The sequence below is a fragment of the Malaya genurostris genome, chromosome 3 (assembly GCF_030247185.1).
Source record: "Malaya genurostris strain Urasoe2022 chromosome 3, Malgen_1.1, whole genome shotgun sequence".
Lineage (NCBI taxonomy): Eukaryota > Metazoa > Arthropoda > Insecta > Diptera > Culicidae > Malaya > Malaya genurostris.
The window spans coordinates 303,760,924-303,788,697 of NC_080572.1; the positions used below are offsets into that span (position 1 = coordinate 303,760,924).

General features: G+C 37.3%; 1 protein-coding gene and 1 non-coding gene across 2 annotated transcripts; both read left to right on the top strand.

The window, feature by feature from the left end:
- Nucleotides 1–480: 480 nt before the first annotated feature.
- On the top strand, nucleotides 481–27,151 carry LOC131435856 (protein daughter of sevenless). Its single transcript, XM_058604093.1, has 9 exons — nucleotides 481–882; nucleotides 949–1,128; nucleotides 14,438–15,069; nucleotides 15,131–15,892; nucleotides 15,952–16,021; nucleotides 16,083–16,340; nucleotides 16,407–16,601; nucleotides 16,678–16,779; nucleotides 26,285–27,151. Exons 2-9 carry the CDS (start codon nucleotides 1,054–1,056, stop codon nucleotides 26,603–26,605), a joined length of 2,415 nt encoding a protein of 804 aa, XP_058460076.1. The 5' UTR covers nucleotides 481–882; nucleotides 949–1,053; the 3' UTR covers nucleotides 26,606–27,151.
- Nucleotides 5,400–5,522, top strand: Trnay-gua (transfer RNA tyrosine (anticodon GUA)). The gene is made up of 2 exons: nucleotides 5,400–5,436; nucleotides 5,487–5,522. It is a non-coding gene; the product is annotated as a tRNA-Tyr (tRNA).
- Nucleotides 27,152–27,774: the final 623 nt, after the last annotated feature.

A 27,774-nucleotide genomic window follows, 5' to 3' on the forward strand; every position in this document is an offset into this window, starting at 1 on the left:
TTTGGAATTCGTAGGATGATGGTTTAATTTTCTGTTACAAGAACTGTTCATTCAAAAATGAAGTATTGAAGTATGCTCACCAATATCGAGATCCGGAATTTATTTCGAGAAGCGATAAAAAGCTCCCGTCTAATCGAATACCTCATGGTACTAACTGTACTAGATACCGTCAAACGTTCTAAAATAGGATTTATGGATCATGAAAAAATTTATATAATTTGACGAGAATCGATATTTTTTGAAAACCATAAGTGCTACCTTCACAACTCAGATATGCATCTAAGGGTATTTGTCGGGGGGCGGGTGAAGAAGGTACATTAAAAAAGGAGTAAATAAAATACATTAAAAACGGAATAAATAAAATCAATAAATTAAGCAAGATTCTGTGTAGTAATTTCTAGCAAGCCCCTGGTGATGGCAACACGTTTTCGATTGACGTTTTGTTTTAGCAATGTTCTTCATCAGCAACGGTGGCGAACACACAAAATCTGATCGCCATCTTCGCATTCACTTGTTCGGATCCTCTTTCCGATGGGAGCATTTTCCGGGTTTGTTCCGGTTAAAAGTTAACGTTTCAGGATTTGTTTTTCATTTTGTGTGCTCAATCGGTTTGATTTATGTCGCTATAAGCTAAATTTGTATGTTTTGTTGCTCGGAAATGTAGAAATCGAGTCCAGTCTGCTTGTGTTTGCTGAACAAGACGGAGTACGAACGTGCCTTATCTTGTTTTGAACAAAATTAAGAAAATATGTTATTGCGAAAGTTGTCTTATGTGCTGTTTTAGTAAATGATATAAATGTACGTGTTCATAGCTAAGGGAAGTGAAGAGGAATCCACCGATCGAATCTAAAAAATACAGAATTCAGAAGGAACTCCCGGAAGGTTTTGAATTTTTCTATGCTTTAGTCGCAGCGGAGACTGCAGTAAACTCTGCTTATTCTCGAATAGAGTGCAACCCGCAAAGTGGCAGGGTGAAACAGGAAGTGAGGAACAAACAAGAGTGAAGAAAGAGATAACAGTGCCTCAACAGCATCAGTAGCAGCCGCAAACCAGATGACGACGAATAAGGAGGTCTATCACGAAGGTTGGCTGATCAAATCGCCTCCGACTAAGCGAATCTGGCGAGCGGTGAGTCACTTCTTTTACAGCGTTTTGTGATTATTATATTTCCCGCAGATATAAATATTTGCTCGCTGGAAGAAAAGAATCTGCATATGGTGAAGTCACAGAATGTTTTTGTGTTTCAATTTGCTCAGCTTTTTTTTAAAGAAATTATTTTAGCATTTTTGTATTATCCATCGTAAAGTCTGCTATGCAAAGCAACAACCTGGAACAACCTTTTCAATCGTTTTAAGATTACTAGCATGATCATTTCTCTTACGAAGTTGAGATGATAATCAATCGACTGGTACAAATTGCCAGGTGGTATTGTTTGATTATATGCATTAGTTTTGACTATAAACTATGTGAAGGCAATTATAGTAAAATTAAGAATATTTACATAATATGCGATATATAATATGAAATCCATAATATTTCAAAATGTGCTGAAGAAGTAATAGGAATTATAGTATTGAAAAAAGAAGTAAACGAAAAGAGTCTCTGATATGCTGCCAAGTGTAATGTTAGCTAAAGCACAAGTTGACTCCAAAAATGTCAGCTGTTGGCAAAGCTAGCTAACTTCTAACCCCTTTCACAAAATTTGAACACAAACATTATTTGCTTTTGAAAAGTATTTTTTCTCCATTGTGTGTACTTAACCTATACCAAAGTTCTCTGTCTGGTGGTAGCAGTTTACAGGAAAAAAAGTTTCTATGTGTTTAGTCCAGAACTCAGGAAGATTGCCTTTCCATCGACCTGCCCAACCTCAATGCAATGTATACATCAAATGGATTCAAACGTTACATCAGTGGCGTCTCGTGACAAAATTGACTAGTTGTGCACTGCTTATGTGGTATGATAGCAGATGTAACAGTCCGTTGTAAGTGAAACCTTAAGATTGAGGAATGGAGGTTCCCCTGGGGTTTTCAATACAATGAGATAACGATATACTTTCGGACGGGATTTTTGATTAAACAAACAAATCTCAGAGCTGAGCTGAGTAATTTTTTCTCTTCTTGAATCTGTGCAGTAGCTCATGTGCACCGAAAAGACACTAACACAGCGCCAAGAAATACTTGAAATTTAATGTCTGATATATATGAGACGTGCGTAAATATACGCAATTGCGGTGTGATCCAACCTGCTTTCATCGAATAAAGATTAGAAGAAAAAAATTAAATTTGGATGGGGTTGGGGACCCAGTTCATTCCTTCAATTCAATCGGTTGTGCAGTGCACGAGGTGCACATGAGGACGAGACGCCACTGCCCGACATGGCTCATTTAACATAGAATCGACACCAGTGCGAGAGCGAATTTCTCTCGATGACATTTCTGAGAATCAAACTGTTAGCACGCTGCTGTGGGGATCCTCTCTGAAGCAACAAACGGTCGCTTATTTTCGTTTCGCGATCCGATTATATACAGGCAGTTGATAATTGCGATAGAATCATTTTACTATTGCCGGTTATTCTAACTATGTGCATATAACCTTTGTATAAGTTGTGTCTATGAAAATGTATGTGAATTCTCCACACAAGGGTTTTGAAATATTGCAACCTAGTATGAGAATTATCAAGTCGAACCATCGATTCGATATTCTGCGATAATTGTCAACTTGCGATTCTCTCTTGGGAAATTCCACACAGCAACGATCATTATCAGACTGTAAATTTTTTAAGGGCCGTGAAATACACTTGCTCATAAACCGTCAAACTGATTTTGATTGTATTTTGCTTGAATCATTTGGGACTTTTAAGAGCAGGAAAAAACTGATTTAAAGAGTGTACGTGTGTACCTGATTTGGGGAAAAATGTTAAGATCGAATAAAAAACAATTGTCAGATAATTCATTTTTACAGAACATTCTACCATTCTACATCACTGATCGCGAGCAATCATGAGGGTCGTTCGATTATTTTAATTCAAGAGTATTCGAAATAATTTCCATCCAAAGATAATTTTTGAGTTGTGAGAAATTCACAGGGACAGCTACAGGTACAGAAATAAAAGGAACAAGTACAGAAGCTAAGTTCAGGAAAAAATAAAGAAGGTACAGGAACAAGTGCAGAAAGTACAAAACCAAGTACAGAAATGAGGGAAACAAGTATAGGAAGTACTGGCACAATTTATTTTTACAAAAAAAGATGGAATCATAGATCATAGAGCAACTATTCACAAACTGTTGTCCGCGATAAAGAAAAGGTTGGGAAACACTTTCATAGAGCATTAAAATGACTTTTTTCAATTATCAATAAAACTGATTGAAAGTAGTTTTGATTTTTTTGCATTATTGCGCTACGAAGTGTGCAGAGATCCGCTAGTCAAATAAAATGTAATTAAAACAAAACTTTTCATTCCCAAGAAGATCACTTTTCACTCCACCCAGTAAATGCTAAATCATAAATAATCCAATAAATACAAATGTATACTGAACAAAAGAGCACCAAAACAAACATTTGTTTCAGCCGACGACAGAAGGAAATTTTGATGAGTTTTGCATAGAACAAATTCACTCATTTAAAATGATTTCAGATGTACTCTCCCTATGTAGTTAAAACAGTTCAAATCTCAAATGAAAAGATCGATATCCTCGAAACACGATTTGTTCTGGTAGTTGATGTCAGCTAGTGCATGTTTCAAATTTTCGGTTATTTTCCTGGTAAATGATTGTACAGTACCTACTCACTTTTTGTGATTGTACAGTACCTACGTTTGATTTTGTCATACTATGATGTCCGTAAAAATGTTCAATTCACAAGAACCTACCGCTTGACAATCAATTAAATAGTATCCAATTTCTTTGTCCATAACATGACTTGTGGTCGGCTGCTCTTTTCAAACCCCCACACCTTTCTTTACAATAACCGAGAACAGTTCGAATGTGGTTTCAGAAGCACACAACACCGCGATTGAATGTTATTCGAAACTCTAGAGCAAACATGAGACTGATGTTTTGCATATTTGAAAACCCTTGTTTTGGTTAGAAAAGAACTGTTATGTCGAAAGACGACTACTGATGTGTCATTCCGGTAATCATGAAAGAAGTGTTGCAGCATATGCGAAAATCGCACGATTCGATGAATATTGGCTCTGAGTAAAAACTTTGGTCCATGTTTGTTACAAAGTTTAACGTTATATTTTTAAGACGAAGATCAACGATTGTGAACGGTTCACATTTTCCTTTCACTCTATTTCGATGTTATCGTCTCGAGTGATGTTTGGTCGGGATATAGTTTGGAGTTTTTTCCTTTCTCATATAGAATATCATAATAAAACCAAAACAAAACAGCCTTTCAACCAAAGGCAAGCTAACTTTTCGTGAGTCGTAGATTACCCATATGCACTGATGACACACCCAGCAGAAAATGTTTATAACGGCGACGACGACTATTTGCCGGTTCTTGGAAATGAATCACTGTGGCAAAGTAAACAAACAAGGTTTAGAATGCTCGTGCTTGAGACGAGAAAGGAAAAAAACTCAAAACATAAACTTACACAAGCTGCTATCAGTTCTCCTATCAGTTTCATTCAAACACACAAACTTTCACTAATGCAATTCGTACCACTAATTATTGGTTTGAAAATATGAACCTGACGTTATCCCGTTCATTCCATCTGAACTTAGTTGAGCATTAGTAAAAATGGAATCTGTTATCGCCGTTCAATGCATTGGCCCAAATAATTCAACAGAAATCGAAAGGACCAGTAGGAAATGGTTAAATAAAATAATAGAAATATAGATCAAATACTAATATAAAATGAATGTGGTTCCTCGACTAATGCGATGAATAAAGGTACAATTGCAAGTCATAAGATCTGTAATCTGGTCGAATAAGAGAATAACAACAAACAAGCGACTTCACCTCGCAGTCTTAAGCTAATATGAAAGATGAGTAATTGAAATTGAAAATCTGAATAAAATACTTCTGCTATCGAATGCATCGATGGTGCAAACCCACGTTGAGCATTGAACGGAAACAGAAATTCTCGTTCGGGGCCATTACGTAGTAGCAACGAATCGACCGAAAGCTCGAAACCCCACCGCCAAGTTTCATTCATTTTCTTATACTCGTGCTCTCTTTGTCTCTGCATATCAGCACACCACACCCAGCAACATTACCTATCATCAACCGTTTGGTTTTGTTTTGTTTTGGTTTGAAGTCCCCCTCCCCTTCCCAACCGTAAATGAAACCAGTCTGTCGGTAGCGGTGTTGGAATAAATGCTATTTATTTTTTTGTTTCTCGAATCACCCTCCGATTGGCTTTTATTACGGTTTCAAGCAAACCCCAACAAGTCACCTTCGATAGCTCAGTTGGTAGAGCGGTGGACTGTAGTTGAACAAACAAGAGCGTCTTTGGATGCCCTAGTAGGGAAGTTTGCAGTAATCCATAGGTCACTGGTTCAAATCCGGTTCGAAGGATTTTTTTTAAATTCATATATCATCTCATGTCTCAAACAATAATAATTCTTTGCAATTGATACATTTATAATAGACATTTGAAGACAATATTTTTTCTCTGTTATAAACAGAAAAAAACAATTATTGTCTTCAAATATAATATTGAAAATATTAACATCTAATACGTTGTCTGGATTACTATGTGATTCTTGAAAGTGAGATTTTTATCATACGTCAATTTAAATTTAAATGTATTGATGGAACCTAAGGTTTTCCAGTTATGATATTTGTGACTTAAGAGCAATTCCAGGAATGAGTAAACGAAAAAGTGACAAAATCAAAATCGACCTCCGATTTGGATGAAACTTTGCACATGGCTTCAGTATGGTAAACCATAAGTTTTGAATCGATTGAGATCCGACTCACGACTGATTCTTAAAAAGGGCGTATGTATTTTTGCATTTCACAAAAATTGCCTTTTCCAAATCGTTGTAACTCGGAAACCGTTAATTGTACAAAAATGGTGTTCAGAAAGGAGTTTTAGGGAATCGATTGGGCACTCTAAAAAAAATATACACCGAAAAAAAATTTTTTTTTCTCAATAATTACAAAATAATCCGAAAAAGTTAAATAAAAAAAAACATGGTTTTAATTTTTTTTGATAATTTTTATTTTGAAGCTGTTATTAAAGCCTACAGATTGATGGCTATCCCATTCGTGCCTTTTGAAAAATGAAAAAGTTCAGGTAAAACAATTTACAGATATATTTGAAATTTCAAGTTCTCGTTGAAAGATAATCATTTAAACAGTAGAATTTTATTCTATAGGTTAAAGTCAATAAATTTGTTCATGATATCCTTTCTTCTAAAAGTAGCTGTTCTTGAGATACTTGGATATTTAATTATAACACCATTTTTTATATTTCCATCAATTGTTTATTTGCTTGTTATATCTACAATTATTACATGTACATGAATAAAGATATTTTTTTAATTTAATTTTTTTAGTTCATTTTGAAATTATTGAGAAAAAAAATCAAAATCAAAGCATTGATTCCCTACAACTTGTTCCTGGACGCCATTTTTGTACGATGAACGGTTTCCGAATTACAACGAGACCCGTAAACTATTTTAGCTTTAACTTCTTCATTTCTCAAAAGGCACGGATGGGATAGCCATCAATCTGTAGATTTTAATAACAGCTTTAAAAAAATTAAAACCATGCTTTTTTTATTTATATTTTTTATATATTTATATTTTTTTCAGTGTATATTTTTTTTAGTGTGCCCAATCGATTTTCTACAACTACTTTCTGAATGCCATTTTTGTACAATTAACGGTTTCCGAGTTACAACGACATGAAAAAGGCAATTTTTGTGAAATGCAAAAATACATACACCCTTTTTAAAAATCAGTCGTGAGTCGGATTGACCTCTCTATCGGTTCAAAACTTTTGGTTTGCCATACTGAAGCCATGTGCAAAGCTTCATCCAAATCGGAGAAGGTCGAGTCTGATGATCTGCTAAGCATTTCTGGAATTGCTCTTATCACTCATACAGCAATACCAAAGAGCAAAATGTAAACCAGTTGATTGATCGATTCACCTATCAACATGAAATCGAGTTATCTGATATTAATGATCTCGTGTTAATTAAAATTGTTAATATGAGGCAGGATTCTTTTTAATAATATACTCCTAATATTGCAAATTGACCAACGACGTGTTCCTAAAAGAAGGTATGGGGTTTCTCATATAAATATTTTGCACTAACTGTATGGAACAAAAATCAGTTTGGTATGAAAGTTTGGTTTGGAAGCTAGATTAGATAAAGTAGCACTTTGAGTTTATTTGTTTGGCCAATAAATAAGAAGTTATTTTGTAATTATTATTATTACTATTATAGTTTAACCAAAATATTTTTCTGATAAACAGATTTCAAAACATAATTTTCGGTCAATTATATTTTTATACTGTGTATCATTTTTTACTTTCTTTATTACCATACCAAAATATAAAGAAAAAGGTTAAATACCATCATGAAGAACAATCGATTGAAATTTTGTGACAAAACGTATTGAAATAATCGCTGGTGGAGGGGGTGAAGAAAAAATATGAAATTTCATTTCATGGATCGCTTGTGTGATGTCCTTAGGGAAAGAAGCTCTGGATTTTGAAGGGAAGATAATCAATTGTGCTTTCGTCACATTTGTTAAAATTTTGAATTTTTTCGGGTATTCACTGAAAATATTCAAGCAAAAGTTAGCAATGCTATGGCATACTAGTTCGGAAAAACGGCATTACACTATATGTTAGGCTCCCAATTGTTAAAACTGAATCGAACTAATCTTTGTGGTAATAAATTAATTCAAATTTTTAAGCGAAAAATATATTGTCGGCTGTAGTTTCTCTATTTACCATTTCTCGAAAAAATGATGTATGAGACACTTGTATTGCTCATTTGAAACCATCATTTTGCAGAAGGTGGCATGTGGTTACGTTTTGAAGTTGAAGAGTTATTCGAACTTTTCGATTCTTTTTTAAAGGGAATTTCAGTCCAATATTGAAAATCGACAAATTTAGAAAAGGATGAATACATATTTCAGTAATAATTCGTGATACTTTTGAATCACATAGGGTAGCGGCTCCCTATTTCATCTGAGCTCCTATTTTCATCTCATCCCTTCATATCATTACTTTGAATATAAATCATATCTAACAACGTACCTGAATCAAACTGTGAAATGTTTTAAAATGATTATTTAAGGTATTGTCACACTTTCCCATTGAGTGAAATGGTTTTAAATTTTTCGGTGATCGATTTTCATTTAGAACAAAATTACTTTTCAATTTAGAACACATTTTCGTCTCAAAATTTACAGTTCGTCATGTTTCTGAATATCTACTAAAGCTTGCTTCAGATAAAATTGGAACAAAGACAATTGCCTGTATTTCAGTTATTTATTATTGAATTCAGGATCTTTTTCGTCACGGTTTCGAAGGAATTCTCGAATTTTTCTTGTAACACGGCTCATTAGGCGGCGCACACCTTCTTCGTCCATCGTTTTAGCTATCTTATTCCACTAGGTCGTCAGCTGATTGATGTCTTTGACAACCTTTCTCTTTGCCTTGAGCCTCCTCTTCATGATTGCTCAATAGGACGGAAATGGGGGCCGTCCCGGGTTGGCTGTTCAATGCATAGGACGCTGGTCTTACAAGCCAGTTGTCGTATGTTCGAGCCCCGACCTGGAAGGATTCTTAGTGTCAGTAGGATCCATAGTACTAGCCATGCAATGATTCTGTACACTAAGAATCAGCTGCGAAGTCTGTTGAAACAGAAAGGCCAAATTCCACAAAAGGAATGTAATGCCAGGACTTTGCTTTTACGGAACTGGGGGCAGTTGGGTGGGTTAAGGTTTTTCGGAACAAACTGGACCCCTTTCTCTGCATACCATTCTTGAACGACTTTGCTGTAATGACAGCTTGCCAAATCTGGCCAAAACATTACGGGATGGTCGTGGGATCGAATGAACGGTAAAACTCGTTTTTGGAGATACTCTTTTTGGTATAGTTCCGATGTCATTGTCTTATTTGTAACGAAAACTTTCGTTTTTTTGCCACAGCTCCAAATGCCCTACCAAATCATACATTTTCTTGCAAATGTGTTGGCAAAAACAAATTTAGATTTGGCTGGAACATCTCCCCGAGCCGTTTGCAAGTAAAATTTTTGCCTGGGATTTGCCCGAAGTCAGCCTTGACATAGGTTTCATCGTCCATCAGAAGACACCCGTCAAACTTGGTCAGCACCTGGTCATATAGATTCCGAGTCCGAATTTAGACCACACTATTCTGTTTTATGGTCCGATTCCTTCCCGGAGTCGAGTTCTCCTCACGGTACTATGGGCAGCACCGAATTTTCTGGCCAAATCACGGTCCGACAGATTAGGATTCCTCTTAATCGGCTTCAAAATCTTACCACGCAGTTTTCGGTCGACAGTTCCACTCCGACGATTGGCTTGAGATTTCCGAATCGTCGTCAAAGTTTCCTTATACCGTTTGATAACGCGCCATACGGTATTTCTGGGCAATTTCAGCTAACTAGCCTAGATGCAGACCACAATGGATTTTCTAAATAACTGTGCACAATTTTTTCCCTTCTTTCGGCTTCCATGTTGATTGCTTAAAAAGTACAGTCGATTTGCGGAATGTCAAAAATCATACGTGGAGCTGACGAAATTTCCGACACGTGGGCGCCAAGAACTTCCAAATCCGTCCACCAGGAGCGCCACAATATGAGCAAAAGTTTATTCCAATTCTAAATGAAGCAAGCTTTAATCGATTCGTCTCAAAACATGATCACTATTTCAAACAATTACACTGCTATTGAATGCTGGATGACTTCATAATTAGTAATGTTCGCTTGCCAATTGTTTAAATAACGATTAAATTTCCCGACAAGCAATAAAAGTCTTCAAAAATATGAGATGAAAGTTTTTCACTTAGTTCACTTGATTGCGCTTTGTTTTCATCTCATTTGGTTTCGCAAAGTTGCCAAGTTTTCTCATAATGTTACAAACAAAAGTTTCTTTTCTTCTTCACATTATCAACAAGTATTTTTTTGGTATCCGTGACATTAGTTTAATTATATTATTGATATTTGAATTTCAATAAAACCGTTCCGGTTCCGAACATTATCAGAAAGAGCGTGTTGAATACTAATGAAATAACCATTGCGGCAAATCTAGTAGCATTGGTTTAATTCCGCTATATGTCAACATAACGCTGTTACGTGTGTGTGTTTCATCGGCTTTGCACAGAGATGCCAGATATTTTCATAGAAAATATATATTGCTTTATATAACAAGTCTATGTCTGCTCTTACAGGGCTTGTATTGTGAATCCTCAAACGAACGAAGCAACAAAAAAAACATCTGCTGTGAAAACTTTGCTTGACATTGCTGAATGAGAGACCTATATTAGAGAGAAACTGGATGCGTGAGAGTATATGCTACTGAGCAGACCAATTCCCTTGTCTAGTAAATTGCCTGTGCTGAGAGCTCAGTTAACACATGAATGTGTTGAAATGTGATGAAATGAAGGGTTCGCTCTCGTTAGTATTGTACAAGAAAGAAGGCCTTGCTTCACGGCGTGCTACAAGACGCGAAGTTTACGGTGTTTTAACAGTGTAGGTTTACAGAAACCATTTTTGAACATGATGTTCGCATTCCAAGACCAAATTTTATCACATTTCAAACATACTTTAAACATTTTATTGCAGAAATTTTGCATTTGAGCCCATTTTCAAAACAATCAATTTGTTTCTTGGGAATTTACACTGTGTATATATCCTAGAAACATTAAAAGTAATGTTCTTTAAATCAATATTCATCGGAACTAAAAGTTATGAATCTAGTTTCCTCGTAGGCATCTACAATATGAGAACCATTCATCAAATGCTAACCTCATGAAGCAGAGGTCTCAGCAAGCGGGTATATTCATGAACTAATGAACGAACGAAGCAGCTCTCCTTGCTTGGGTTGCGCTGTGAATTCTGCCTGACATACGAATGTGTGTGAATAGCACAGATGGTGAAACCCTTTTGTTAATATTCGTTGCTTCAATTTGCAAGCCCTGCTGCTCTATCTGTTTTCACTAATAAAATGGATTCTTCGAGGAATTGAAATATATATATATATATATATATATATATATATATATATATATATATATATATATATATATATATATATATATATATATATATATATATATATATATATATATATATATATATATATATATATATATATATATATATATATATATATATATATATATATATATATATATATATATATATATATATATATATATATATATATATATATATATATATATATATATATATATATATATATATATATATATACTGATCGATTTCACTTCATAAATATTCAATCTTACGATTAACGCTCTTCAATTTATGATACTATAAAAATCCCTTCTTAATCCACCTAGTGGTGTGATAATGCTTTTTTCTTCTTTCATAACAGTCTCATGAAAATATATTTCATACTTTTATTAAAAAATTTCAGATACTAATTTTGACACCAATTAATTCAGATTGATTCGAGTAGTTCACAAAAGCATACTTCAGTGTTTATGTCACACAGTCAGCATCATTTTTCCAAACTAGTGCTTGACATTTGCGTTGCCTATTTGTATGAGAACAGTGATGCTAATCTAAAAAACCCTTCTCAGACCACTTAGTGGAATTTTCATATATCTTGAAAAATCATCATAGGGGGGAATACATGAAATTGTCGAAATCGAAAAAAAAAATTTGATGCCAAAAGGCTTAGAATTGCATGAAACGTCGAGATTTAGTGTCATCTCAAAAAAAAATTTTTTTTTTGAAAAAATCGACTTTTTGGGACTTTGGGACTTGTTTCAGTCCCAGAAAGTTGATTTGCATGGGGACATTTTTCGAGGTGCTTAAACTTTTTAACACTAGCGCTTTACGAAATTAGAGGTGATCCCGAAATATTGGCACCCTTATATAAGTAAGAGCGGTAAAAATCAACGTGTTTTGTCGGTTACGTCACATATACCATCGTATATCTGGAACCAAAAGTCACAACCATTTGATCTTCGAACTTGATCAATGGCCCGACAGTAGCTTTCAAACGAGCCCAAGTTTGTTAAAATCGGTTCAGCCATCTCTGAGAAAATTGAGCGGTAAAAATGTCTTCGAAAAGTGCACACACAGACATTTTCCGATCTCGTCAAACTGAGTCGAATGGTATATAACACTATGGGTCTCCGAGGCTCCGTTCGAAAGTCGGGTTTTCCAGCAATTCAATTTGTTTTGAGCGCAGCAAAAAGTACAAGCGTCTTGCTTCGGTATTTGGCACAAAAAGAACATGCTGCTATTACACACACACATGACATTTGTCGGAATGACGCTATCTGTTTTCCGTCAAAAGTTACGATGGGGTGCCGGCAACCGACCACCTTCCCTTAGAGAGAAAAGTCTATTTTTTTACTTCTCACTTTTTTTTAACCTGTACAAATCTGTATTAAATTTAGGAAATCTGTATAAAATCTGTACCCTGAATTTGTTTTAGAAGGCCGAAATAGTTACAGTTCCTTTTTGTTTTTTTTTTTATAAAGTTTACTTTTATTAAGTTTACAGTGAAATTTTAAATTTAAAACGAAAGGTAACGAAAACGACCCAAAAATTTTAAAACGTCGAAATGATTCTAAGCTAGTTCTAAAAATATTGTGTGTTGTCTCATAGTTGGCATTAGGCTCTTTTTAAGAAGAATTCTGACATTTTGAACCTGAGAGTGTAATAGTGCAATATTGTGTTTTGATTGCTGTCGCCATTGCTAATTTATAGGATGAATAAAGGATCAACGATAGGATGAATAAAAATCCATTGAGATGAAATTAGAAGCAGAGTAGTGACCATATCAGAAGTGCTTTTAGCGGGTTTTTGAATACTAGTTTGATTTCCAACAAATGTGAATCAATTCTCAATGTGGAGCAAGGCGAATAGGCAGAAATATGAAATAATTATAGTGATTTTAATGGCTAAATCTGGTTTTTGAGGACGTCCCTACAAATGAGATGAAATAGGGAGCCGTCACCTTACATGGATTACATTATAAACTTTTCATCTGGAATGAAATATTACATTTTTTGTTATTCGTTTATATACAATCTCTTACGCAATAAGACGGAACTCAAATGCGAGAACTTTTGTTAATGAACGAAAGGATACTCGCATACCGGTCCCTTCTTAGCATGCCATGCTTCTTTCGCACGTGGCAACATTCGTGTGGAACTTTTAATCGTTCGATAGAATTAAGCTTGTGATATCATGTCAAGTCTTGACATGGTAAGTTTCAATGCCACCAAGACCCGAGAAAAATATTCTGAAACCTCTCGTTCAGCACAGTGCGTTCGAGATACTTCCAATTTGAAATATTCGCATATGCCTACCGTTGATTTTGGTCAAAGTTCTGATAAAAGAGTTGAAACTTTTCCTAAAGTTGTTATTTCAGATGGTTGAAATTGTAAGTATAAATGGGAGCAATGCGTTTGATTCTGAAGGAAGCTATTTTGGCGAGGAACTGGGATCGAAACGCAAAATATCAAAGAAGAATTATCGTACCGGCTATACACAAAGATCGATTCAAAGATAGTTTATTTAACATTATTTGAATATTTGCATACACTGCCAGCGCTAAATATTAGTACAGTGACCATAAAAAATGCAACCTGTACAATTTTTAGTTAGCAAAACGTGATTTTCAATGCGTGGGACAGATATGCGAGTACTTTCCATATTGGACTTGATATTTTTTCGATTTTTGCATTTTCTGAAAGTTACGTAAAAATAGACGTTTTCTGTCAGGCTAACTCAAAACTGGCCAGAACTCATATGGGACTGATATGCGAGTATGGACAGTTCAATAGTTGCAGATTTCTTTTCAAACTTTCTTCACGGCCACTTGTTTGCGCTCATCAAAGAAATTCGATTCATAGAAAAACCTAAATTACTTAAGCATAAGGTACTATCTAACATTGTTGGCCAAGCGAGAAGCTCGCCTGCATTAAACAATCGATCTATTCTCAGCATTACGGGCAGCTACTTTACGACGAACACGACGAGTTGGTGATGATTATATACTTGATTTTTAATTTATTCACAACACGACAACCCACCGTCGCAATGCGTCGAGACAAGTTTCTAGTAGACTTCCTTTAACGGATGTCGGATTATGGCGTCCACTTGACGATTACCGCGCGTCCTCCTTCCGTTACTGTGGCTTTAACCTATTTATTCGTAATAATTTAATGTTCCACCACCCGCTGCTTTCCGCTGCACTTAATTAAAAACGGTTCCTCTTCATGTTGTGTTTCGTTTTCAGCGATGGCGAAGGCGTTGGTTCACACTCAAGCAGGGTGAATTTCCGGGACAGTTCTTCCTGGAGTATTACACGGATCGCAAGTGCCGGAAATTGAAGGGATCAATCGACCTAGATCAATGCGAACAGGTGGACGCTGGATTGCGGCTGGATAGACAGAAGGAGAAGTACGCTCATATGTTTGATGTAAAAACTCCAACCAGAACATACTATCTAGCAGCCGACAGTGAAGAAGATATGCGAGGTTGGGTTAATTGTATCTGTCAGGTTTGCAACCTGCAGGAAACACAAACAACTGACGAGCGGCCCTACTACAATATCGGAGCGATCAATATGGCCGATGCCGTTAACATTGCGGATCAGGTTAATGCCGTTGCGCCGGCCGTGAATTCTTCTAGCACAGATCAGCAGGATATTTCTAACGACACGGAAATCACTTTGCTGCATCATTCGGCGACCGGAGATTCTCAGGAACATGGCACACAACAACAGCTACAATCGCAACCGAGACAATCGGTTTACAATCCGTACGGGACTTACCAAAATGAGGAGGAGATGAATTTCCATGGATCGGAATATAGCAACAGAGAGACGATAATCTGTGAGGCTAAGCTGAGCCAAAGCCAAACGTTCAGGTAGGGAAATTTGAATCATTATAAATGAATGCGAATTGTTTTATTTTTTTTTTTTTTGCAGAAATAACCACTCGGAATCACTGATGAGTACAGCAACTATTGAACGTTCTCAATCGTTACGTGGAAAACCGTCCTCCCAAGAGAAAGGCACAACAGGGCACACATCAATGATTAACCATACGCGAACCCAATCGCTCAGCACGGATCACACAATTGTTTCCCCGGTTGCAGTTAGTGCCGGGAAGAAAATACCGGAAAATTTGAAATTGAACGAGCGTACGCTTGGTTACAAGAACGGTTCCGAACAACCATCACCGGCACTGAGTAATTCCTCCGGACCGTACATCCCGATCAGTGAATGCTTCTCCGGTAGTCCCATGTTGCACTCGCCGATTACTCCACTGAACTCGCTTGATCCCCGGTTCTATGACACTCCACGAAGTCACACCAACATCGGTTTCAATCTTATCAACAACGAACAACCGTACTCACCAAAGCGAAACAATTTAAGCGGTACTGTTCAGGGAAATAGTTCAAGTGTGAAACCACCTTGCAGTGGGAAATCCAGTCCATCGGATTCGGAGAGTGTGTTTACGGATGATGAATGGACGGCACCGGCTACCGAGGGAACCGGTACCCGAGATCGTAGTACCAGACCATCGGACAGTTCGATCGAAAATGATGCTATCGGTTGGACGTACGTTCAACGTTTTGCCAAAGTTTCTCATGATGACCAAAAATCAAGTACTGCTGTGACTGCTGCTGCTGCTGCTCCCCCGCGTCCACCGAAAAGGACCAGTCTCATTCTGGACAGTATCGAAAAGTAAGCTTTTATATCCTAATATGTGGGACATGATTTTCTTACAAACCGTTTTATTTTAGACACAAGGAAATTCAGTCATCGGATACCGAGAACGCATCTCCAGCGATAGGACCGAGAGATGCAAATTCAGTAAGCGTTTGATTTGGTAGTATCAACATACTTATGGTTATAGCAAATTTTGTAATTTCAGTGCGTTGAACAGTTCTACGATATTCCTCGGTCGCATCAACCGGGTCAGTACACCGGCGGAAGTAGCATGCATTTATCGGATGCCGAATTACTGTCACCTCTGAATCAGTGCGATTTGGTAGCTTCCAGCACTCCAAATCTGGCGAGTGACGTAAGCAGTCAACACGGTACCCTGGGTCGCATCCGTCCCCATTGCTATAGCAATGCTGCCCCTCAGCGAGTTGAGGGTAATGTGTTCCGCTTTGATTTCAGCGAACAGGTTTGACTATTAAATATTTGAAGATTTTTTCAATACCGACATTAATGGAACGTGTGTTTCTTTTAGGGAGATGCTCCAGCCATCAATCGTAATTTAAAACCAAAATCAACTGTTGATATAACGAAATCGATCGAAAGCATTACACTCTGCGTGAAACAAGCTAACCAAAGGGAGGGAGCTCCTACTGCTCCTGGTACTCCTGGAACCCTAAAAAATCCACCTCCAACAGTAGACAGAACAAGGAAGCCAACAACACCCCAGGTTTGTTGATTGTTTGGTTTGATTTTCCGTCTTTCCGACTACAACTACAGTGGCGTATTATCTCTTCCTTTCCTAGATTGGCACGAATTCTATGCGGCGCAAAGGAGGACCCGTTTCATTGAATCTCCAAAATCACAGTGAAAATGTCTACGGCAACACACAGGAGCATACAACACAGGTAAATATCTGGTATCGAAACATCACGGCATAGGATGGAGCGTTTTGTTTCCATGTTTACGGATTTTTTTTTGCATTGTCCTGAATGTAAATCATCGTGATAGACGACGACAAAGGATTTCGGGAATGCCTTGTAGGCTACGTTCATCACTGTGATTGTGGGATAGTTGTAACAGTCAAGCTTATAACCCTTTTTGTAGATGGGACATACCACTCCTTTCATCAATTCCTGCGGTAGAATCTCCTCCTACTAAATCTTAGAAATCATCCAGTGTAGCGCTCTGTTGCTTTGTTGTTCCTCAGCTTGCCGCTTCAGTCAGAATCAATGTTGGAACTGCGATAAGTGCGGACATTGAAGTACTCGGAGAAGAATCGCCCGTCGATGAGAACGTGGTCGATTTGGTTTTCGTATGTTGATCAGATGATCAGACTTCTTGTCTTCTAGTATTCCAGTCTTTTTTTTTTTCCTTCTGTCTTCTAGTATTCGAATCTTGGAGTCTTCTAGGTTTTCAGTCTTCTATTATTTAGTCTTCTAATCTTCTAGCCTTTCTTTATTCTTCTAGCCGTTTAGTTTTTTTTGTCTCTTAGTCTTTCAGTTACATGTTTTCTTATCTTTAGTCTTGAAGACTTCTAGTTTTTTAGTCTTCCAGTTTTCTGGTCTTCTAATCTTCTTTTATTCCTCTATTCCATAGTCTTCTAGACTTCTAGTTTTCTAGTCTTCTGATTTTCTAATTTTCTACTTGCCTAGACTTCTAGTCTTCCTGTATTCTGGTCATCTAGACTTTTAGTCTTCTAGTCTTCTACTCATCTATTCCTCTAATTTTCTAGTTTGCTGGTTATCTAGTCTATTCCTCTGGTCTTCTAGTATTCAAGTCTTTTTGTCTTCTAGTATTCTAGTCATTTAGCCTTCTTTTCATCCTGTCATCTAGTCTTCTATTCTTCCAATCTTCGAGTGTTGGAGTCTTCTAGTATTTTAGTCTTCTTGTCTTCTAATATTCCAGTGTTCTTGTCCTTTCTTCCTCTGTTCTAGTCTTCTAGTCATTTAGTCTTTGAATCTTCTTGTCTTCTAGTATTCCAGTCTTTTTTTCCTTCTGTTTTCTAGTCTTCCAATCTTATAGTCTTCAAGTATTGGAGTCTTCTAGGCTTTCAGTCTTCTAGTCTCCAGGTGGTTTTGTGGATATCTTTACGGGGGAAGAAGGTGCTTCGAACTACCATTCCTCGGGAGGCTGCAAAGTTCACGCATCGTTGTTGGTTGTCATTTGTTGCCGCGTGCAGACTTTCCAGCCCGATTATAGGTCTGTACATTGCATCCCGGCCGGTCGTGGGTTCGTTCCAGATGCGCGTAGAATGTTTCCTTCTCATCATCGGGTCTCGTCTCATGTGGGCAGTGCACGTTGATGACGCTGTAATTGAAGAAACGGCCCTTGATCTCATCGTGGCAGCTCTGTTTAGAGTCCCACGCTGACACAAGGACAATAAGCAGCCGCCCCTAACATGGGGAACAGCCTTTGTTTCGAGTCGCCCTTAATAAAGTTCTGTCCAGTTAGAATTCGGAATCACTTATTGTTGCAAATGGAAACCGAGAGGAGAGAACAAATTCTGCACACCAACTTTGATAACCCAACGTGGTTGAAGACCGCCAAATCAACCGTGTATGATGTGCTCAAACGTTTCAGGGAGCGAGAGAGCGTAAATCGAGTGCCTCAACGCTAGCGTCGTAGTGAGACATATGACTTTAAGCTGAACCAGAAGGTGTTGAGAACCATCGTCCTGGGCTATCAGATAATGAAACTGCACAAAAATACCAGGGTGGCAAGTGATCAGGAAAATCGGGAGAATCGGAAAAAGTTGGGGATAGACTTACAGTAGATCCGAATTTGACTATCAGATAGCTTTCACATAACTGCTGTTAAGTAGGCCAAAATGGGTTTTGAGGACCCGGCGCCTTCCGGCAAGAACATCCAGCCATATAATAAAGAATTTCGCTGTATCAGCTTAATCCCGCCTGATGGTTTGTTTGTTAGAAGGGTGCGTCTTACTCATTTCAGACCTTCAGGGAGAAACACAAAGCTTCCCCCACGTGACTCAGGTTGGCAATCCACTCCATCATCCAGTCATTCACTTGTAAGATATCCTGATGCACTCCCTGCCCCTCTCCGTTGTCGATATAATTAATATAATATAACAGTTCGGCTGAAAAGTTCGTATCGTTTAATAGAAACACACATTTTTTTGCCAAAATTCGTTTTTATTATTCAACATAATTGCCATCAGAGGCGATACAGCGATTATAGCGATCTTCCAACTTTTCGATACCATTTTTGTAGTACGATTTGTCCTTTGCCTCAAAATAGGCCTTAGTTTCAGCGATTACCTCTTCATTGCTTCTAAATTTTTCACCAGCGAGCATTCTCTTGAGGTCTGAGAACAGGACAAAGTCACTGGGGGCCAAATCTGGAGAATACGGTGGATGAGGGAGCAATTCGAAGCCCAATTCGTTCAATTTCAGCATGGTTTTCATCGACTTGTGACACGGTGCATTGTCTTGATGAAACAAAACTTTTTTCTTCTTCAAATGAGGCCGTTTTTTTGAAATTTCGTCCTTCAAACGCTATATAATAGTCACTGTTGATGGTTTTTCCCTTTTCAAGGTAGTCGATGAAAATTATACCATGCGAATCCCAAAATACAGACGCCATAACCGACTGTCGATTGGACTCCGGAGTGAAGTGATGGAGCCATGTTTCGTCCATTGTTATATATCGACGAAAAAAAATCGGTTTTATTTCGATATAACAGCTCCAAACACTGCTCAGAATCATCAATTCGTTGTTGTTTTTGATCGATTGTGAGCTCACGCGGCACCCATTTTGCACAAAGCTTTCTCATATCCAAATATTCGTGAATAATATGTCCAACACGTTCCTTTGATATCTTTAGGGTGTCAGCTATCTCGATCAACTTCACTTTACGGTCATTGAAAATCATTTTGTGGATTTTTTTCACGTTTTCATCGGTAACAGCCTCTTTTGGACGTCCACTGCGTTCATCGTCTTCGGTGCTCATATGACCAGTACGAAATTTTGCAAACCACTTACGAATTGCTGCTTCGCCCGGTGCAGAGTCTGGATAACACTCATCAAGCCATTTTTTAGTATCGGCGGCACTTTTTTTCATCAAAAAGTAGTGTTTCATCAACACATGAAATTCCTTTTTTTCCATTTTTTTTCACAATAACAAAAGTAGCTTCGCTCAAAATGCAATATCTCACAAACTAATAATCAGACAGCTGTCAAATTTATACACGTATCTTTTGAAGGTTGGTACTAACTGAAAATGGTATGGATTTAATTCTAGTGGTACCCTCTCATTGAAACGATACGAACTTTTCAGCCGATCTGTTAATATAATATAATATAATATAATATAATACAATATAATATAATGCAATACAGTATACTACAATATAATATAATATAATTTAATATAACATGATATAATATAATATAACTTCAGAGAACAGACATCCAAGCAAGTACAAACTTTTTCAAAAGTGTAAAGCATACAAGTGAAACCCGTTAAAAATACACCGTTGCACACGACTTTGCACGCAAGAATGTCTGTTGGATATCAGTTCTCTATGATATAACATAATATAAAATAATATAAACTGAAGTCTTTTTTATGCGAGTTTACGCACCGCATAAAAAACCGCATAGCTCTGAAAATTCGCATAAAAAAACCTCATAACTCACTACAAGCCATTTCGCACCCTCTCATTCAGCTACTAACGCAGAAGGCGATAGCATCCAGTCGACGCCGTTCTATTGACCAAATGTCATCATAGACGCTCGGGGAGGTATGAGATAGAAACTTGTGAGGACTTAGTTATCTCACCATTTGACGACCAAAAACCGGGGAAAATATTACTAGCTCACATATGAGTAACAGTTGTTAGCATGATTTTTTTTTTTTCAACAAGTGAAAAGTAGGAGACAATACCAAATTTTGCTTTTGAGCGAAATCTTCAGTCAATGTGTTGAAACAACTTATTGTCCCATACAGGTTCTATGCTGAACATTCCATTGGAAACTGGACCAACACCCCATGTCTCGTCCAACGATTTTGCAAAATTGTTGGCTAAGTCTCAATTTTTAACTAAAATTATTAAACTTTCGAAGGAGTCTTCATGTTTTCAAGTATGCTAATGATTGCGCTTGTTTCAACACAATTTGTCTCAGTAATGTCATCTTGAAACAAGAAGAATGGAATTTAGTTTGAGCTTTTGGAATTTCAATAATGTAATAATTTGAATTATTTATGTCTGTATCGATATTTCTCGAAAACAATTTCAGGGTTTACTTTGCTTTCGATATGAGATCTGTATCCTAACTGATTAGTTCTGAGGTGGTAGAATATATAACTAGTTGAACTAATCAATGCTTAATTTGAAACCTTCAATGTTATTGGTAGATGATCTGAATCAAAGTCACCATCACGTATGAGTCACCAGTGAATTAGATAGATTTAATTCAATTTATATATTCGCAAATAACTTTTGGTATACAGGAGAGCTTTCGGAGCACACCTTTTTCACGTGGCACAGGATTTGTGCTACTATTCATTTAAGGTTGGTTTAAACTATTGAAATGTATTAAAACTATAGGTAATCGGTTACGTGCTTTTCTTATATGCACATGTAATAATGAATATTTCCTATTTATACGCCGAGATGCCTGAAAAGTACTTCAATACTCATTTAGCTGGTCGTTTTTAAACACGGGATATCTGTTTAAAGTTTGAATTAAAAAATATAAAAACAACTAAACAGTGGCGATTTGATTGGCGATTTCCAAAAACCGGGAATTCTTATCTCGAAAATCCGGGAAAACCGAAAAAAAAACGGGAAAATAGAATCGGTAAATCACTTGCCACCCTGAAATAAGCTGCTGCTCGCAGTACCGCTCGAAAAACTCGTTTTCAAGCCAGTAAGCAACCAAACAGAACGTTGAAGCAAAGTTTCGTCACCAAAACTCGAACTCGGAAATCGTACCAGCAGGTTTTGTTGAAGTACCAATGATGTCTGCTCATCAAAGATGAAACCTACGTCAAAATCAATTTCGGACAGCTCCCTGGCCAAACATCCTACATAACGACGGTATTAGGAGATGTTCTTGCGAAGTTTGAGTTTGCTTTTTTGGACAAATATGCAAAAAAACCTGATGATTTAGCAAGGGATATGCAGCTGCGGAGCAAAGATCAAAGTGTTCGTTACGAAGAATACGATGGACTCGAAGCTACACAAGGAAGAATGCTTCAAAAACCGCGTACTAACGTTCATTAAAGTCCATAAAGGTTCCGTGAAGTTTTGGCAAGATTTGGCGAGTTATCACTACTGCCGGTAGGTACCGCGATAATAACATAGATTTTATCGATAAAAACATAAATCCACTCAACTGCCTGCAGTTCCGGTCCATCGAGAGATTTTGGGCAATAATAAAGCGGAAGCTTAAAACTCAGATGACCAAAATGTGGAACAAATGTTCCGAGTAAGTTGACTCCGGAGGTGTGCAGCGTTTGATGGGAGGAATCAAGAATAAAGTGCAAATTTTCATTAAATTTTCCGAGATACAGATGGTTTTATTATTCCGTAAATGGACATAGCTTTATGGGGAACAGACGCTCGGATAAGCTCGCTCTCTGAAGAAGGATGTAAATAACATTCCGAAATACGTATCTGTATTATAACGTTTGATACACTTTCGGAAAAATAGTGACTGTGAAAATAGTGACTTTGTGAGAGTGTAATGACGTGACATAGTGGAATTCAACGGTACAACAGCAGTATTATTAGTGATTGTCCAGTCGTTTACCATCCACTGGGCCATACAAGCAATTACGTCAAAATCAAGAGGTTTTACTGGAATTTTTCTTTCAAGTTAATGCAAAGTGCATATGATAATTGCTAATTAGATGGCAATGCCAAGAATGATTTTTGTAAAGAATTGAAACTCCATTTAGTATTTTTGGGAATATTAAAATTTGGAAGATCCTGAGAAACTTAAAATTAATTCTGAGTCTCATTTCCATAAACTAGTGCTGATCGTAAATATGTCCTCCTTCAACATTGTGTTATTTTTTTCAATACAAACTTCTGGTTGGTGACCATGCTTATTCGAAATTTAGTTGAGAATATTCTGTGAAATTTTCAGAATGATTCATTGAGTTTAGCGGTCGTGTTGTATTTTTTCTGACTGAAGAACTGCTGAAAATTGGAACGCTCGGAAATGCATACCTCTACTTGTTCATCGGATATCTCGGCTTTGAAGGCTTGTATCATAAATCTACCGTGACAAAGTTATAATTTTAGTTTAGATGCGATTAGTACATAAAAACATATATGTTAACGCGGTAAAAATAAAGTCTTGTATTTTTCTGTGAAACAAAGTCAGTTTCAATGCATCCACCATTTTGTCGTGAATACGACTTACTTTACTATGGGGCGCCTTTTCAAAATTTACCCTCTGAGAGAGTGATAAGTTTTTGATCGTGAATATCTCCTGTTATATCTAACGAATCAACATAATTCTTGCTACATGCCATCGGAAATATGATCACAATTTTATGATAAAACTTTCAGTTGTGTGACATATTCTTAAATAGTTCACAATGAAACTTTTCTGAAATGTTTGGTATAAACGAGTATCAAAGAGGATAATTCATATGGCGCGTTTGCCTTTCTCGTATTTTGAAAGCTCATAGCTCAGTGATCTGTAGAAGGATTTATATAATCTAACTACCATTAGAATCGAAAATCTTCAACTTGAACGTGTATCACAACAATATTGAAGTTTTTCAATAGTACACTATTGAAAAACCTGTTTGATTTAACCCATGACAGCACCAGCCAATCAGAACGCGAGATGTCTGTATCTATACAAGAGCATCCATATAAAAGTTGAATGGTTCACTTTTCCTATCATTTGCTGAGCAATTCTTCCCGAAACAAGACACACGACAGCAACATCGAGGACCTGTCGTCTCATTGTTTCCCGATATGAATGCACGAGACACCGTCAGCACAATGACACCGAAAAAGGCAGCCAAAAAGTCCAGCAAGGCCCATTGCCGAAACAAGACACACACGAGAACCATCTCAGATCTCAATATTTCCTACCAAAAGATTCATCAAGATGGGAGTTAAAATAATTTGCACCGTCACTAACACATTGAATTACGAACGGCAATGCGAAAGCGAAAGTGATGATTTTGAACACATCTTTATACTAGTTTACAAATATGTCGTGCGAAACAGATTTGCCACAGATCAATATGTATTTTTGTCGCGATTACTTTAGTATGCGGCCGAAAACAAAAATTGTTAGAACAAATGTTTCCACTTGATTTGCGCATTCTACTTTCCAGGCGTATCAGAACTGGCTAAACTTAAAGCAATTCTAAATATTTCTTTATCACAGTGATGTGGTCATCCTGAAAAGGACGGGGTTTTCAACGGATGGCCAGCTGCAGATGGCGAGGGATGATTTTCGTTTTCGTTGTCATGGGCAGCGTTACCGGTCAACTCCAACACTTCGGCAACCAAGTACTCCATCACTGCCGCCAGATAGACCGATGCACCAGCACTGACACGCTCGGCGTAGTTCCCCTTCCGAGGCAAACGATGGATTCTGCCGCCAACTGGGCACTTCAGACCAGCACGGTTTGAGCGGGACTTTACCTTGCCCTTAATTGTTCCTCCACAACATGCTGTTAGCAGCTCGATGACCCATTCAGTATTACTGGCTGCCGCTCTGCTAACTCTCTCTTTTATATCGTTTCACTGTTTCCCGTTCTGCGTATAGGAAAGGAATTCTAACAAAGGGGACGTCCTACCGTGCTACCACTAGCACGTATAAAAGGAAATGTGATGTGAGAAATAGCGTCATTTAAGTTAAAGCAGCTACTCTGTACGTACGAGACACCGTCAGAACGATGGCTCCGAAAACAGGTAGAAAAACAGATTTGTACCGTCACTAACACATTCAATTACGAACGGCAATGCGAAAGCGAAAGTGATGATGTTGAACACATCTTTATACTAGTATGGGGTCGTGTGAAAATATGCCATGCGAAACAGGGTTGCCATATATACAGGTTAATCTGTATTATTATTATTACTATCATTATTATTATTAGAATCACTCTTGCATACCGAAGATCGTAGATACATTTCAGACCAGGCCATTGCAATTGTCTCGTACTGAAATTTCGAGAAGAATCAGATATCTTCGAACTTCATAGCTTCAATAAAAATAAACTACAAATTTGTCGTACCTAGCTTCCTATATTAGCAAATTAAAAAGGAATTGTTTCAAGTTTGGAATATATAGTTGTAGAATAGTAGCTGTTTAATGTAACTAATCTGTACTTTAATGTAGGTGTATCGCTTCAAATTCTATTAGTGAAAAAGAGTAAAGCTTGCACAATTCATACAATCAATCAACTAACTGATATTCGGAAAAGTGATGGGAGCGTGTCAGTTTTTTCGTATTAACGACATTCAGTTATGTCTCTGACATTACTCACCCGCCTTTTTTTTTTCGCTTTGGTTTCCTGATAGCATTCTGAGAAAGGAGAAAGAAATAAAATTGGCTCGATAAGGCTGCCAAACACACAGACATTCAACCTTTGTGAAAGTTGAATATTTTTTCATTGTTCATTTGAATCCATGTAATGTCCAACCCATACGATAGATTAATGTGATAAAACTTCTCTTCAAAATAATAAAATGTATGCTGGCAACCCAGTTTGCTCATATACAAGAGAGTACAAGAGAAATACGATGCGCAAAGTGAATTGAGCAAGCCACGTGGTCGATTTAAAACTCAACACGTGGCTCTCTGTCCTCAGACCTTAAAAGTCGAAGTGACAGTAGTAATTATTATTAGGAACAATTTATGATACTCACATGCTACCAAGGTCATATTGAATGTGTAAATAAATGTGGCTGCTTTTAACGCAATTTATGAGCGTTCGAAAATAGACAATCAGGATTTTTTTTAATTTAACTCATTTATAACCTCAATTTTGTTCTATTGCTTTGAATTTTCTTACGTCGTGAGTCAGCGGATCGTTTTGCCTCGCAAATGATTAGCCAAAAAAGCAATTCCATGAGTAAGAACCTGTACACCATATCTTACCCAATCTTTCATGCTTTATGTTCGGAATAGGAAAAATGATTATTGAAATATTTGCTTCGGACGCAGATAATGCTTGATATGCTGTAGTTAATAACGTCAACCGTCCAATCTTCCTTATACAATCTCAGTGTTCATGGCGGAATTACTTGCCCTACGCAAAGTTGCACAAAAAATGAACCAAATATGTAAATTATCTACTAGGTCGTTTTTCGGCAGACACTGGAAACTGAAATATTTGGTTTTGATAGTTAAAAAATAACATTGGATCCGAAAACGTCTAACCATCTCGAATTTCTTTGATTGCAGCTTCTATCTGGTATATCGCCGCGAACACCCGGCAAGAACGAAGACCGTCTGCAGTATCTCGATTTGGACCATTCGAACAGTCCACAGAAGTCTGTCCCATCCAGCATGACCGGAGTCTACGGGGGAGGAGGATCTGTCGGAGTTCCAGCGCATCAAGCTGGCAGTAGCCCTTCGAACGTTAACAACCCCAATCTGGCTCCACCGGTGGTGGCACGCACGCCGTACACTACGGTAGACTTTGTTAAAACCGACGCGTTCAACCGAATCCGAGCCGATACCGAGATGAGCAGGAATCAGTCGCGACTGAAGGATCAGTCTTGAAACAGAATCACTTAACTTGTGTGTGTGTGTGTCTGTCTGTCCGATCGGCACTACTACAGGAAATCAACGTTCAATTTATTCAAGTGCAATTATATGTATGCCTTATTACGTAATCAACCGTTGAAGTTTGTGACAGAATAAGTTCGTGCAGTAAGATGCAACAAGCAAAAGCATTTCAATTTGTGTATTTCAATTAAAAGCTGTGATTACGAAATGGAACAAGTTTCTCAGCGAAACGCGAACGACAGGATTAAGCGCAAATTTAACGTTTATTGGGGGAATTTTCGTTTGCTATTCATTAGCTGTAGACAATAATGTAATTATTTCAATTCTTCTCGAATCAAAACGAGCATGCTTCCGTATTAAGTATTCTAAAGATACACACGTTTAGATGTTATCCTTTATTTTAATAATATTTTAATTAGAACTACTGTAACTGCATTTCTTACGACAATAGTTTATGCTTGGTGTTTTTTCTGTTAATAGTAAGTAATACATAGGGTTTTTAAAATATGTATGATAAAACACGATTTTAATAATAAATTGCACGAGCTTTAGTCCATTCCGAAAAAAATCAATCTTGTTTCCTTTCACCTGAAAATCAATCGCATTGGCGTATTGTGGGATTAGCATTAAGCATTTTACCCTCTGCATCTGTTCTTAAAAGCTTTTCATCTCAGCAACTTGTAACCCGGTCGGATACCGAAAGTTCTAACTTTTATTGGCTTAGATTATCTGATCCGTAAAGCCAACTCTAAGAAAAATATTTTAAAGGGTGATTTTTTTTTGCTGGTATCTTTTTGGCAACACTGGTTTTAACAGATCACGCGTGAATTGTGTCTTGTGTCATTGTGAAACTTTTTCAGTTTGGTCTATAATTTAATCATGAATCGACTCGCGAACGAACAACGTTTGCAAATTATTGAATTTTATTGTCAAAATTCATGCTCGGTTAAGAGATTAAAACATCCACTTTTTTATCGAAAAGTTGTGTTCAGCGACGAAGTTGTTTGAATGGATACGTCAACAAGCAAAATTACCGCATCTGGAGTGAAGACCAGCCAGAAGCATTGCAAGAGCTACAAGCCAATTGACATACTGGAAGCCAATATAGAAGAATTTTCGTCGTGAAATATGTTGGAGAGAGTGCGCCATGTTCTCTGATTGTC